The sequence below is a fragment of the Gopherus evgoodei genome, chromosome 6 (assembly GCF_007399415.2).
Source record: "Gopherus evgoodei ecotype Sinaloan lineage chromosome 6, rGopEvg1_v1.p, whole genome shotgun sequence".
NCBI classification, from domain to species: domain Eukaryota; kingdom Metazoa; phylum Chordata; order Testudines; family Testudinidae; genus Gopherus; species Gopherus evgoodei.
The window spans coordinates 120,995,854-121,011,955 of NC_044327.1; the positions used below are offsets into that span (position 1 = coordinate 120,995,854).

The 16,102-nt window shown below is 41.5% G+C and overlaps 1 protein-coding gene across 2 annotated transcripts in view; it reads left to right on the plus strand.

The window, feature by feature from the left end:
- MYO5B (myosin VB) overlaps positions 1–16,102 on the plus strand; it is a 350,195-nt gene that overhangs the window by 308,726 nt on the left and 25,367 nt on the right. Inside the window, exons 28-31 of one of the 2 annotated variants that reach the window (XM_030566990.1) lie at positions 156–395; positions 1,048–1,148; positions 9,406–9,483; positions 12,793–12,991. In XM_030566990.1, coding sequence (XP_030422850.1) covers positions 156–395; positions 1,048–1,148; positions 9,406–9,483; positions 12,793–12,991 — 618 coding nt within the window. The remainder of the gene's footprint in view (positions 1–155; positions 396–1,047; positions 1,149–9,405; positions 9,484–12,792; positions 12,992–16,102) is intronic. The other variant, XM_030566991.1, reaches the window with a different exon arrangement.

A 16,102-nucleotide genomic window follows, 5' to 3' on the forward strand; every position in this document is an offset into this window, starting at 1 on the left:
CTGGTGACAACCCTGATATTAGCACTAGTTGGGTTTTTTTAGTTGTGTTCTTCTGTAATTGAGTTACATTAAAGGCAGAACAGAAATAAATGAGGCAGTTGTACAAACGTGCTGAACGCTTTGGATGAGCTAGATAATGGTTTGGTATTTTACAGAGGCAAGAATTGGAATCGGAGAACAAGAAACTGAAAAATGAACTGAATGAGCTGAGGAAGACTATTGTAGACCGGGTGACCCAAAACAACTCATCCAGTGATGTCCAGGACAGTTATACCCTCTTATTAAACCAGCTTAAATCAGCCAATGAGGAACTGGAAGTGCGGAAAGAGGAAGTGCTTATCCTAAGGGCACAGATTATAAAGGCAGCCCAGCAAAAAGACATTGGCAAAAATATGGTAATTAAAAGGGGAAGTCTTGTTCCTTTCCTTTCTGCTCCTATCACTGACTATTCATTACCTGTCCTGATTTCATGAAAGATGGTGCATGTGCTTTTGTAAATTATAGGTGACCGTAAGTGGTTATCTGAAACTTCCCCTGTGATCTTGTGTAACATTTGGAAGGGGGAAGATGACAGGAAAACAGGTTTTAGGTCAGGTTTTGCTCATGTGCACGTGGGTGTAAAGCAAAAGTAACTCCATTTACACCTGGGTAATCGAGAGCCAAACTTGGCTCCTGGAATTTTTTTCCTTCTTCTGTTTAAAGCAAGTCTGTTATGTATAAAAATCCCCCCTCTCCAGCATTTGGAGTTTTAAATTTCCACTTCATTTTCTCAAGGTTTTTGCACCTTCCATGCTTCAGACCGTGATCCCAAACGATCTCATCTGCAAACTGACAGTGTGCTCCCTCAATCTGTCATCGTTACTGAGGCCCACTCTCACCTGCATGAACCCCACAGGCTCCTCCCTTGTCCACATAAGGCAATAGGCCCAGAATAGGCCCTCCAGGCAAGGCCATTAAACACGCTCTTAGCATCCAGAATTTGAAAGACTTGAATGAGACCCAAGAGATTTCATGATGGTGATGATGTTGTTCTGCCTGTGAATTTAGGACTCAAACATCAACACATATACCAGCTGGCCAAACAGCGACAAGCATGTCGATGCAGAAGATGCAATTGAGGCCTACCATGGGGTGTGTCAGACAAATCGGTAAGTGCATCTTCATTGATCTTTACAGCCAAGGTGGGCTTAGGCCACGAAGCAGAGATTCAGATCTGAAGTAAGATCTGGATGGTGGGGCACTGCTGGCTTTCGGAGTCTGGTTTGGGCCTGTTACAGAGAGAAAGAACTGTGAAGTTGGGAGTAGGATCCAAAGCTCAGAGGACTGGGTCCGCTGCTCGCTGAAGAAGGGGAAGCACCGGGCAGGTGGAACAACCAAAGGTTGAAGAGAGAAAAATAAATGCCTTCCTAAGCCGAGTTGCCCCCACTACATGGGCTTCCATACTGCAGAAGCTGGGCAGTGCACTCCTGCAGTATGGAAGCCCATGGAGTTGAAGGACTGAGAGATTTTAAATATAAAAATCTTAAATCCAGCCCTGATATAGTAGCAAGAGTAGAATCCGGCTTCTATTTTGGAGAAGAATTATGAGGTAGTCGTTTCAGAACACTCTTAATGTCATGCTGGGAAGTCAGTTGTTAGGAGAATGCCTATCCCATTTCCCTAGAGGCAAAAAGTCTGTTCCAGTGAAATGAGCTAATGTACACATCTATGCAGTCTCAGGCATCACCCACATTATCTGCTATTTTTGTATCTAAACTCTGAGCCAAGAATCCTCTTTGATTACAGATTTCCTATAGTGATAGTTCATACCCTGAATTTGTCTTCCCTTATAATAATAATAATATTAATAACTATAATAGAGTTTATACTGTTCTTGAGAAATTCACTTTGTGCAACTATCCAGGAGTACATAAAATATATAGATAATGCCTTGTGAAGAGACAAGTTAGTAAGTGAATTAAATGTTTATTTTACTGCAAGGAAATTGAATATTTGCTTGTCTCTATCTGGTTCTCTGACAGGAATAGAGTTTTTTTTTCCCATTGCAAATTTTCATTTACCCAGTATATTCATGAGACCTGACTGTTGCAGAGTTTGACTAATGGTTTCTAATAAAATAGTATACCTAGCTAGTTTGTAAACTCTGGCAGATGAAAGCGCTTTCCTTTTCCACCAGGAAAAGAAATTCATAAAATCTGGGAGGGGAATTTCTCTCCATTTAAAGGTGCAGTACACACAAAACACATGGTAACAATACTATCTTAAATATACCACATGGACAAGAAGAGAAATTCTCTGCTCAGTGGAGTGGGGCTGGCACCTTTCATCTGCACGACTGAAAATGGTCCTAGTTGGAGCTGAACTAAGTGAAGTTTGTGAGTTTGATGTTTCAAAATTCCTTTCAGATTTTATTCAGAGAAGATGGCAGTGTTTACATTGCACTTTGACAAATGAGTGTGGTGTAAATGTTAACTAACTAATCTGTTTAATTAAAGAAGAGTGGTCCTATTGACTTTTTAATGATTCACTCAATCTGAACTTCTGGGTGAAGGAATTCTCAATGGTTTTGAATCAATACCATACCGATGAATCCAGACTAAATGCTTATTGCCTATCATTCCCAAAGCAGTTTTCTCTTAAGATAATAGCACCCCTTTCAGTTGATTTCATAACTGATCACATTTTAATATGGATAAAAAATAGAAACAGGAGGAGGGAAGGATTTTTGTCTTTCGAGAACATCAACTGGAAAAAATCAAGATCCAGTCAGAATTCTCCTGTTAGTAGTATGCAAATAATAATAATTAATAAACAGTGAAGGCAATCATTTATTTGTTTGTCAGTGTTTAAATGGACATCTCAGTGCTGAGCCTCTAGCCACAAGCATGGTGGTAAAACAGTATTTAAAACAAAAAATTGACCCGGGTCAGTCAAATAATCTTTATAACTCAGCTAGCTGTTTCACCTCTGGAAGAAGTCACAGTAAGACAATATACACCAAAATTTTCAAATTGATAGATGTCCACCATAGTTACGATTTTAAATTTATATATAAGCACCTAAATAAAGGTAGTCTATGCTTAGCAGTGCCAAGGGCCTAAGCTTGCAGGGACGGTGATAGAGCTGAGAATAAAGGCCACTTTTATATAGGCACCTAAATATGGATTGAGAAAACTAACTTTAGACACTAAAGTTGAGAAAATATTTGCCATAGGTCTGAAGAACTCCAGATATTCTTCCATGAGTTGACTTCATGTATGGCTTGAAATCAGAGCACATAGAAAACAACTCTGAACACTGGCCCGTGTATCTAACCTGTGCTTCATTTCTAGAGTTCAGACATAGCATTGCTGTGAATTAGCTGTGAGATGGAAGAGCATTCATGGTAATATGAATATGTAGACATTCCCTTTCTATACTCCTTCTGCAACAACAAGAAATACCTTGTAACCGGAGGTGGCAGGTGGGATGATAGATGCATGTAATTGTGTTAAGGCTTATCAACTAAGCTAAAAGGAAATAAGTAGCTTTTAATGCTCCTACCAATTTTAGGTGTAAAATCTCTGTGCACCTAGAAAATTAACTCCTTTGAAGAGTGAATCTGTAGAAACAGTATCTTGGGGTTGGATGTTCTCTCAACGACTCCAGCTCAAATTATTCAATTTACAAGTTTAAAAAAAAAAAAAAGGCTTGGATGTTTTTTCAGCCAGCTTTCCAAACTCAAGCTGCTGCTGAAAGTCAGGCTGGGTTATTTACTGATATACGCCTGCTTCATCAGGAAGAAACCTGACTCAGCTCAGATATATTAGATGACTGATGTGCAATTCAGAATGCTTGACTGTCATATCCAAGGCTGAATATAGAGAGCGTGGGCGGGGGCGAGGGATCATTTTTCTTGTAAACTGAGCAAAATTGATCTGGAAATCATAGAGAGAGGATAACCATGGGCTTCATGATGCCATTTCTCCAACGTCACATTGCAGAGTAGACTCACGCTTTGTGTGTGGTTTCCATTTGGGAGTGATACTTCTGACTCCCATCCCTCCCACTCCTTTTGAGAGTTACCTACAGAAAGGAAATCACTTAAAGTTAAAAGATAGGGCTTTTCGTCGCAGCTGAGTAGCTCCTGCTACAGCGTTTTATATAGCACAGAATGTCTCTCTTTAGTGGTTCACTTTTCTTTGAAAGTCAAACCGTCAAGTGAATTTTATTTTCCTTTTTTAAAGACCTTCAAACTCACTTTGGAACTGAAGTGACATGAATCGTGTTATAACAAATGTTTCTTGGCCAGATGACAAATCTCATTTTATTCATTTGTAAAATGTCCAGACACATCATTTAAAGTTATACGAGCTCTCTCATTTTTTCATTAAAACTGATTGCTTTTTTCAATAATTAAGACCACCACTAATGCACAACTTCTACAACACTGGTGAAACAAGATTTTTCTGGGCACCTTTTATCTAGAATGATATGGGTGAATTAGAGGGAATGCAGAGAAAAGTAACAATAAAAAGATTCAGGGGCTCAAGGGATGGTTTTGAGGAAAGACTGAAAGAACTTGGCATGTACAGCTTGCCTTAGTGACTAAAAGGGGCTGTTCTAATAGAGTAGAGGAATTGGTAGGATGTAAATGCAAAGATGGGAAATAAATTATTTTGAGTGGTTTAAGTAAGCATAGAAGGGATGAGATTGAGCAAAGGAAAATGAGGCTATCAAGAGAGTGTTCCTAATAGTGAGATCTGTCACACTGTAGGATGGTCTCCCAAAGGAAGCGGTGGAAGTGCTAGTAACTGAGTCATTTTAAAATTGGACTGGACAAAGAAGTGAAGGATCTATTGTACAGGGCAATCCTGTATAAGCAGAGGGAGAGAGGAAAAGACTAAATAATCCTTTCATGTCTTCAGTGTTTTTGATTCTCAGCAGATTTGAAAAGACACTCCTCCTTTTGAAGTAAGAATGGGAGAACGTAAAACACCATAAAAGGACCATCGGGCCCTGACCTGCCCAGGCTTGGTTAATCACAATCCCACTTCTTGCTTTCCTCACTTAAAGAAGGGGAGAAATCTCATGCAGAAAACCAGTAATTTCCAACATACTGGAGAATGGGAAAGAATTGAGACCTAGTCTAGACTTACAGGTTTTGGCAGCATTGCAGCATCAGGAGAGTGAAAAATTGCACCTGTAATGTACATCAACAAAAGCCCTAGTGTAGACAGTTATACGGCAAAACAGTCTTTTACCAGTATGGTGAATTCTGTTCGGGGAAACTGGTTTAAGAAGAACAACTCTTTTGCCAGTATGAACTGTATTTCCACTGGGAGAGTTTACTGGTATAGCTATATGGGCAAACCTTTTCTAGTGGTGACGAGACCTTTTCCTTTTATATTGCACTTTTCATCTGAAGATCTCAGAGGTATGCAGGGATAGATATTAGAGATGGAGACATTGAGGCACAGAGGGTTGGACCGTCCAAGGTCACACAGTGAGCTAGTAGCAAAAGCTGCAGCTACAACCCAGGTCAAGTACTCAGACTAGAATCTCATCCCGGTGCTTTGCCCACTAGAGCCAGTGGGAATGATGTATCTGAAATCATTCATGCTGCTTTGCTGATAGAGGAATTGATGTGGATGTACATCAAACCCGAGAGCTGGGTCATATCTGCCCTGTGCTTTTAAAAAAAATGATCAAGATTGATATTTGCGAGGTTCCAATAAAAATACTACTACTTTCAGTGCGAAAAAATTCCTTTCATTTGTTGGTATTGGACCCTCTTTCCTGTATGCTTTCTGTGCTCTCAAAGCCATTTCCTCTCAATCTCTACTGCGTTCTCTCATTATGATGGTTGTTCCCCTTACTTTTCTGACTTCTCTTCCCTTTCTTGGTGTCCTCTATCTTCATTTTTGTCTCGGTCTGGCTGACAGCAAAGTGAAACTGACTAGATTAAAGATTTCAAATTGTGGGAAATATTGCTTTAGATTTTGAGATCCCCTTCAGTTTCACTGCCAGGAAGGGGAAAGAGAAGTAAAGTGAAACTAACTAGGTTCTCAAATTCAGAGGGTCAGATCACCTGCTTAAAGTCAGTCAGCAGAGCTCCATTCATCTCAGTGCAGCTATGTTGATTTACTCCCGCTGAATATATGGCTCGAAAGCATAAAATAGTACAGTAGCAGTAAGTTTTCTTTGATTCTGGCCAGCACTGCACCAAAGCAGATAGTGCTCCAAGAGGCTAGATTTTTTTTTTTTTGAATGCTCTGATCCATCATGATTGTTGTTCCTCTGCCGGCTGAGCCTCTTGCATTGAAATGGGGTTTAGATCAATATTAGTAAAGTAACTAAAATGCAACTAGCCCAGAATGTACAGAGAAAAGTGAACAACCAGGGTCTTGTGCATTTTCTATTGCTGCTGTTTGCCAGCATGAACCAACTGAAATGCAAACCTGATTCTTTGCTGAAACACAACCCTGATTCTTACCTCACAAAAGGCCTAATCCCTCCATTGAAGTAATTGGCCAGACTCCAATGGGAAGAGGATCAAAATCTTATAGTGGTGTACATCAAAAGTCACTCCAGTGAAGCTAATAGTTACACCACTGTAAAACAGGTCTGAGTGAGAGGAGAAATCAAGACCACAGGGCCTAAGTTATGCCTGTACCAGAAGACAGTGAGTGAGTATGTATGAATGCATGCCCCCATGCCACTCTAGTGAATTATAGAAATGTAGGCCTGGAAGGGAGCTTGAGAAGTCATCAAGTCCAGCCCCCTACACTGAGGCAGGACCAAATAAACCTAAACCATCCTTGACAGGTTTGTCCAACCTCTTCTTAAAAACCTCCAACAATGGGGATTCCATAACCTCCCTTGGAAGCCTGTTCCAGATCTTAACTACCCTTATAGTTAGAAAGTTTTTACTAATACCTACCCTAACTCTCTGCTGCTGCCAATAAGCCCATTACTTCTTGTCCTACCTTCAGTGGGCGTGGAGAACAATGATCACCATCCTCTTTGTGACAACCCTTGACGTATTTAAATACTGTTAGGAGGTTCTTTCTCAGTCTTCTTTTTTCAAGACTGTACATCCCCAGGGTTTTTTTAACTTTTCCTGATTGGTCAGGTTTTCTAAACCTTTTTTTTTTTCTTTCATTTTTGTGGCTCTCCTTTGGACTCTCTCCCATTTATCCACATCTTTTCTAAAATGTATGGATACAATAGTCCAGCTAGGCTCACCAGTGCCAAGTTGAGTTGGGCAGTTACCTCCCATATTTTACATATAACATTCCTGTTAATACACCCTAGGAAGATATTAGCCTTTTTCACAACTGCATCACACTGTTGACTTATATTCAATTTCTCATCCACTGTAACCCCTGGATCCTTTTCAGCAGTACAAATGTAGTTATGCATTTGATATTTCCTTCCTGAGAGAAATATTTTGCACTTGTCTTCACTGAATTTCATCTTGTGGAATTCAGACCAATTCTCGGATTTGTCAAGGTCCTTTTTAATTCTAATCCTGTCCTCCAAAGTGCTTGCAACCCCTCCTATCTTGGTGTCATCTGCAAATTGTATAAGCATACTCTCCACTCCATTATCCAAGATTTTAAGGAAAATATTGACTAGTATCAGACCCATGACTTGTGGGACCTCAAGATATGCATTCCCAGTTTGAAAGCAAACTATTGATAACTGCTGAGTACAGCTTTTCACCCAGTTGTGGACCCACCTTATAGTAATTTCATCTAGACTATATTTTCCTCTTTGCTTATTAGAGTGTCATGTGGAACTGTGTCCAAAGGCTTATTAAAATCAAGATATATCATGTCTACTGCTTCCCCGCTATTCACTAGGCCAGTAACCCTCTCAACGAAGAAAATGCCATATAATCCTCTACATGCGTATGAGCTGATTGTTTAATAATTTTTTCCAGTATCTTTTCAGGTATCAAAGTTAGGCTGACTGGTCTGTAATTCCTAGGGTCCTCTTTTTAAAGATAGGTACTATGCTTGCCCTTCTCCAGTCCTTGAGTAATTTCACCTAAGCCACACTTCACTTATGAGCACGACGTGAAACTGTGTCGAAAGCCTTAGTAAAATCCAAGCTATGAAGAGGGCTTGCAATAGACCATAGCTGATGACTTTCTTTGGATTATTTTTACCTTCCATTGTTTTGTCCCTTTTCTTCCCAGGACTTTTGCTATGAACACAAATGACCTTCCTTCCCTGCATCCTCAATCAGGACTGCTGGACATAGTATTTCCCCTTTAGGCTTCCATGTATGGGGCACGGCCACTGACTGAAGGAACAGCGTGCAGTGGCTCAGCTGGACAGCAATACTTGTGCTCTTCCTTTCTGTCCTCGTTCTGTCTTTTCTAACTCTTTAATTCTGCTGTTTATCCTCCCCTTTTGCCTCCAGATCAATAATATCCATATCCACCAGGAAAAGGAATCCATAAAATCTTTTCCATAGAGAGTGATGGCCCCACTCATCCAAATTAGAAATATGTAGGCTTTGGCAAACTACCACACTCTTCTTCTCCATTACTATGATGCTTGTGTGACAATAGATTATCCTTTTTTACAGCTCTGTCTGAGTTGTACATTGACTGTCACAAGCCAGTGTTGGCAATGTCAACAGTTTGATACCATGACAGGCAACACTGTTTAGTGGCTTGAGCACAGGTTTGGGAGTCAGAAGACTTTGGGTTTTACTCCTGGTTCTCCCTCTGACTCAATCTGATCTTGGGCAAGTCGCTTCACTTTTCTGCATGAAAAGGGATGATATTGCTTACTTACCTCAGTCAATCACCTTACCTCAGTCAATCACTGCCAACCCCAAACATTAAAAATGATGAGTTATGCCCACCCCCCAAATCATGAGATTTTAATAGATAGTAAATGTTGGCTTCTTTTAATTTGCCTTCTGGTTTTTGAGCCTTTTGAGTTCATTTGGCTCAGACTTCCTGGCTTTTCTCCATGTAGGCTAACCACTTATAAACATGAAAGCTAAGATTCTCCAAACGCTGGATCTGGAAGTAAAACAGCAAATATCACACAGGACATCATAAAATCATGTGAGCTGGCAACAGTGGCTCCACCCATGACGGGTAGAGGAGTGCAGTGTCTGTCAGTGGCTATTGTATCACCATGAAAGGGGGCACAACCACTTGACTGTGATATTACAGGGGTAGGAAGAGGATTCTGACCACGGAATAGAGACGGGCTCCTAATGTACAGTTGAGTAGTGATGCCAAAGGGGAGAGAGAGCTTAATGATGGTTCTGTTCTTTTTTTTAAGAGTTTGCCTGAGTGTAATGAGGACTCCTTACTTTTCCCCATTCTGTTGCAATTGACCTTTTGCCTTTCTTTCCTGTTCTCTTGTTTCCCTTTTCTCTGCCCTTTATTTCTAGCAAGACTGAGGACTGGGGCTATCTCAATGAAGATGGAGAGCTCGGCTTGGCCTATCAGGGTCTAAAACAAGTTGCCAGGTCAAATGCTTTTTTCTTCTTCCTCTTTCCTTTCCCCCATCTCTTCCATATGCTCATATGTCCTCTCTCTGCCTCGCTGTCCTTTACAATAGGAACTGGAGGTGGGGCTAACCCAAGCTGAACCACCATAACTTTGAGGGGGAGATGGAACCTTTCTAAGGTTTCGGGAAATTGTGGTCCTGAGTCAAACCTTGGCACTCAGGCCAATCTCTAGGAATACAGCAACCAACTAAAGTTTGGGTTGGGATGCAGTTCGGCAACATTACTGCAAGCATGTGTCACTGTGTACCACACTAAAACTGTGTCCATGAACCTGATCCCCAGAGGTGTTGGGAAACCTTACCCTATCTGTGGATACTGGAAGTGTTCAGCACCTTTTTGGATTAGACCCAATGTGCTTTAGAGATATTTATATTTGGTGGGGAGGAACAATGGTATTTTGTGAACGAACTCCTGGCTCCATTGAAGTCATTGGCATAACTTCCACTGAATTAAGTGAAGTCAGGGTTTCGCTCCAAGTGTCATAATTATGGTGCCTTTAGATCTGACTGCACTTCTCCTTATGTAAAAGTGTATTAAAGTGCTCTGTTCATGAACACGTAAGAAAGGATGCGTCCCTTGTAAATATACTCTTTTCTTTGTCCTCTTTGCATGTTCAAATTCACCTGGATTGCTCCTTTTCCACTTAATCCAATGTCTAGAAGTGTGCCAGAAGGAGGGACGCTGGGGTAGGGGGCAAGTGGGGCAATTTGCTTTGGGCCCCCCAGGGGCCCTGTAAGCCCTGGCCTGGCGGCGGTCCATGTCTTAAGCCAGCATATCAGCGTCGGGGGGCCCTTCAGTACTGCCGAAGACACAGAGCGACTGGTGGGCACCCCACTGCCGAAATGCCACCGAAGACCCGGACCACCACCAGATGAGTACAAGCTCCACAGCTGCCCCGCTTTGCCCCAGGGCCCCTTAATGCTCTGGGCGGTCCTGGCCAGAAGGAGAATTATTACTACCTCCGACACCCATTCCAATGCACTCCTGTTTTGTGGATGAATATATCAGAGGGAAACATTGTAGGTGATTCCTGCAATTTCAGTGTCCCCCGTGCAAGGACACTGCATCTGTAATAACCTCTCCAAACTAATCACCTTTTAGGAGGATGAATAATGGTTAAAGTAGAATAGCCTATTCCCAATTCTGATACTATTTGGAGTGCTCAGAACTTCTGATAATTGCATGCTAATCTTTCTACCATCTCACTTTATCCTTCTGTAATACAAGGATGATAATACTTATCTGCCTCACAGAGAGGTGTTGTGAGCCTCTCCATCAGTGTTTGTAAAGTGCAATCATCTGATGAAAAGCACTATCAGGGGAAGTAGTAGTAATATTTATTAAAATGTAGTGTCAATTTTAAAGCAATCAGAGGGAGGACAGGAGCTCTTTCGAGAATAATATGAAAAACACGACTGGGATGATTGGCTGCCTACATTCTTCAGAACAGCAAATACAAGAGGACCATATTTGTCTGTGTGTTTGGTTCAGATCTAATCTGATCCCAGGTGAAGCTGCATCATGAAAATACTTGTGCTTTTTTGCATAGTGGAAGGTTTTGCACCTTTCAAGCCCAACACAATATCAACTTCTGACAATATTTCAGGGAGGTCAGGTTCATTATTATCTCCATCTGACAACTATAAAGTGTGTGTGTGTGTCTGTATGTACAAATGCAGAAAATGGGGAGGATGTTGGACTCCTCTGAACAGAACAAGTTTTCAGCTGAAAATCAAAAAGACAACATTTTCCATGGAAAGTAGATACTTTGCATACACACAAACCCCAAAAACTTTGGCTTGTTGAAAACCCTATTTTCTGTTGAAGCACAATTTAGATAGAAGACCTTTTTGACCTGCCCTAATTAAGGCCCTGATTCAGCAAAGTACATAGGCATGTGCCTACATTTAAGCACAAACATAGTTCTCTTGACTTTAGTGGGATGACTCATGTGCCAGACTTCATGCGTATGCTTAAGTACCTTGCTGAAGACCACACAGGAAATCAGTGGCAGAACAGAGCTAAGGCTTTGGACTTCATAACTTTCAGTCTCTTGTTCAAACCATTAAGTCTTGCAGGAACTACTTTGCTAGCATTTGTAATCTTGTTTAGATCCTGTTGGAATACTTAAAAGCACTAAGGGAGAGATTTCCATTTGGTACACTATAATTGGTACTCTTAAAAATAAATTAACTTGCCAAACATTGTTTATCAGTACACCTAGCAATGCAGCCGCATTCAGGAGGGCAGTAACCTTTACGTGATGAATTGTTCTTCCATTTGAATTAGGAAGGTGTGTGGGAGGAAAAGGAGAGAGAAATGCACAAAAATGGCTCATACAGTCCATTTTACTGAAAGTACAGCTTTGTGCTTTAATTCATCACTGCACAGAACTACATGCTGTGCATCCACATGGAATTCTTCTCCTTTTGTGATTAAAGGCCCCCCACCCACCCTCCGGCCACAGTTTCAATTTTCCTTTGGTGCACTTTCTAAGGGGTTTATTTAACTTGTTATTCTTCAAGATGACTTTGAAAAGAATAAAAAATAAATGGAAAATGGAAACGTCCTGCAGTCTTTCTGTTGTATCTGAGTCAGTGTGATATTTTCCACATAAAGCTAAGCCTACTTTTTCAGAAGTGACTAGTGGTTTGGGGTATCTCAGGGTTTGGGTGCAAAGCTGAAGCCAACTGAAAGGGGCCTGATTTCCTGAAACTGCTTCACATCCACTGTCTGAAAATCAAGCTGCTTTAAGATGTTTCAGATTGGGCATCCAAAAATGGAAACACCTGAAATCACTCACTGATGATTGTTTAAATCTAGGCTTAAGTCTTAACTAATTCATACTTGTCTGTCTTTTATCTAGTTATTTTAAAGTATCTTTAGATATTTGAGTTTCTCAGGAAAGGATGTATAGTACAGTAACTAAACACCTTACCGTTGCTTTGTAGGAGAAGTGTAACTTTCAATGTAACCTTGATGCAGTTCCCACTGAAGTGAATGGGTATCCTTCAGTTAACATCAGTGAGTGGTGGACCAGGGCATTAGCACCAAACTGTCTCCCTCCCCACAAAACTACACGAATCTTCGTAGCATTTTCCCATCGCTTGAATCTAAATCATGACTGGGTGTCTTTCTAAAAGATATGTTAGAGCTAAAACAGAAATCATGGGCTTGATGCAGAAGTTACTGGGGTACATTGGCCGGTGTAATACAGAAGATCAGAAGAGATTATCATAATGGTCCCTTCACTCCTCCTCTTATCAGGCTCCTGGAAGCCCAGCTTCAGGATCAGAGGAGAGAGCACGAAGAGGAGGTGGAAACTCTGAAAACCCAGATGGAAACCCTGAGAGAAGAGATGGAGAAACAGCAGCAGGCATTTTTCCAGACCCTACAGCTACCACCAGAGGCCCAGGTGGAATTTGGCATCCAGCAAGAAATTGCACGTCTCACAAATGAAAATCTGGTAAGAGACCATGTAAAATCACTCTCCTTCGTGACCTATGTTGTAAAGACAGATCAGTGGTTGATAGAGGTAAGATGGGAAGTACTCCCATCACACCCACCCTTATATATAAAGACACAACCAGCCAGCAGAGCTGTCTTTACATAAGCTATATGCACTAGTGGTCCCAAGCACTCCCAGTGGTGCTCCAACAACATAGTGAGCAATTGCTGTAGAACACTGAACCACTGTTTTGTAAGGGTTTGATGGTGAGTAGGAGAACTCATATTGCATGGTGTAAAAGATCATATTTTGTGATATACTGAGTGACATTGTGCCATTCTCTGAATATAAGCAGAATGGCTTACGGCCATAGTCTGGCCCTGTGAGCTTTAATATACATAGTAGGGAAGAATAACTCCCTCCACGACCGGGGATAATGGTTGAAATGTTATGGTCTGTCTTATGCAGGAAATCAGACTAGATGATCATAGTTGTCCATTCTGGCCTTCAACCTCTGAATCTATTAATGTTATTTATAAGTAGGGCTACGGTTTTGTCACAGAAATCATGAATTTGAATAAAGTCTGTGACATCTTGGAAATGTCTGTAAAAATGCATTTGATTAGGCCCCCAAACTGAGTGGCATGGTGACCTGGTGCACTGGGTCACAGCACCATTCGGGTTTGGCTCATCCGCCCCACCATCTCCATCTGTGGAAGGGTGGATGGGCCATACTTGAGAGGCACTGCATCTCCATGTGCAACACCCAGAGCAGAGAGTCGTGTCCCATTCCATGGGATAGGACCTGCTTCTGTAGGGTGAATGCAGGGTGGGCTTGCTTGCCAAATCTTCTCTTCCCCACAGGGTCTCACCTTCAACACCCCCAATAGTCTTCTGTATGCTGATGTAGCAAAAACTACATTATTTGGTGATCTTTCCATGACACTTCATTCTTTTGCATACCTGTGCTGTGAAATTTACTAAAAATTTGTGTGCCAAAATTGTAGCCTTATTTATGAGCATTGGCATTTCCTGAGCCTGTGTGGGTGGGTAGACTCTTCTGCCTCACTAAGGAGCATCTGTCTGGAGAACTTTATCATGTTCAAACAGATGAGTCAGAATCATTTACATATGAATGGCAGCCAGGAAATAAAGCCCTGAGGTGATAAACTATAAATCATTACCTACTGCATAATAATTCCAGGAGGAGTCAGGAACAGGAGCCATGGGCTTATTTATTTGAACAGGTAGACAGATGAAAGAATGATTTCCTCTTCAGCTGATGTTAAACAGTCATTCAGAGAGGAGACCCCATGAGACCAATTTGGGGGGCAACTCTTAACTCATTCTTAATCCTCTGTGTTAGGGAAAAGTATGTCATGCAGCAAGACAAAAATCTCTTACTCACTATGCGAGGCGTTCAACTTTAAACCTTGGCAGAGGTGCATCTCTTGCCTGCAGTGACGGTAGCAGCAGCAAACCCTAGAGATAAAGGAGCAAAGGCTTAGCCCTTATCCTGTTCCATTGAAGTCAATGACACTTATGCCATGGACTTGAATGGGAGCAGGATCCAGCCAAATGATTGCTATATAGCATTTATGCTTATGCCTTGAAAACAAAACAGCCCATCCTAACTCAGCACCATGAGCCTATCAGTCATTTCATGGGTGATTAACCATTTACGTAGCCATCAAAGCGGGGGGGATGACCAGCAGTATGGAGATAGAGAATGGAGAATAACAAAGCCCAGGGCCTAGTGTACACTACAGAGTTAGGTTGACATAAGACATCTTTCATGGACCTTGCTCTGTAAGTGTCTATACTAAAATGGTGCTCCTGACGATGTAACTTGCCCACTACACCGACTTAATACCTCCCCCACTGTGAGAGGTGAAATGCTTAGGCTGATGCAGCTCGGTTGATGCACCGTCAATGTAGGCCCTGCATTGCTTATATCGACTGTTGCTGCCTTTCAGAAGCCATCCCACAATTTCCCACCCTAACAAATCGGTGCAAGTGCGCCTGGGGAGGACGTACACCATCAACACGAGGAGCATAGCATGGACATGGAAAAGTGATGTAATTACTGCAGTGGCTGTATGTCAACATAACTTAGGTCGACTTCATTTTGTAGTGTTGACGTGCCCTATATGGAAGTTGGGAAGAAGAGTCAGATGTAGACGAGTTTCTTCTCCAAAACGCGTGTGAAGTGCAGATCTACTCTGAAGTGTGACTAGGCACCTCCTTACTCAATACTTCTGTGCCCTTTGGGTGTTCACAATCACATATGCTGATTTCAGTGACAAATACAAGTTTTACTACTGTTTGCTCCTGCTACCACCAGAGTCAGCACAACTGTAGGAGAGGGAACTGGATTCTCACCTCGCTCACCAATCATCATTAAAAAAAAAAAAAAAAAAAAAGAAAATGATAAAAATAAATTCCAGTTGCAGGGTGAAATTCTGACCTGTTATGTGCGTGAAAGGCAGCACATGTATAACTGAAGGCCTAATTTGGCCTCCAAACACTTTTGCTGGCAGTGGCACATGAGGTGGGATTCTCAGGTTCTAGGGTGAGTTTGCAGGCCTGTCAATTAGAGCTTGTCTATACACACAGGGAGTACTGCTCTAACTGTACTGGTATGGCTGAAACTACATCCTCACTAGCGTAGATGCAATTACGTGGGTATAAAGGTACTGCATGACATTACAGCTAAGCCTGTATGGGAAGGAGAGCCAGCTGTAAAGCACCTTTCTACTGATATAAAACTGCATCCAGACTAGGGATTGTACCAGTATGAATTTTTTTAACCAAAATAATTGCATACACCCTGAGATAATTAAACCAGCACAAAAAATGTATGTAGCTCAGGCCCTAGGGAAAAAAAATCTGTCTACTTGTAAATTGAGTAGGTTTTTTATGGGAGTCACTGAAAGGCAATGAACAGGGGACTCCCTCCTGCCGTTTTATGGAGTCATTGTTCGGAGCAGAGTGATGCTTTAAATACCATGGCAATATATGTAAAAAGACTTTTTAAAAAGCAGTCATTGAGGGCCTGAACATGCAAAATGCTGAGCATTCTCAGTCCCACTAGATTCATTAGGAATTGAGGGAGCTCAGAAGTTCACA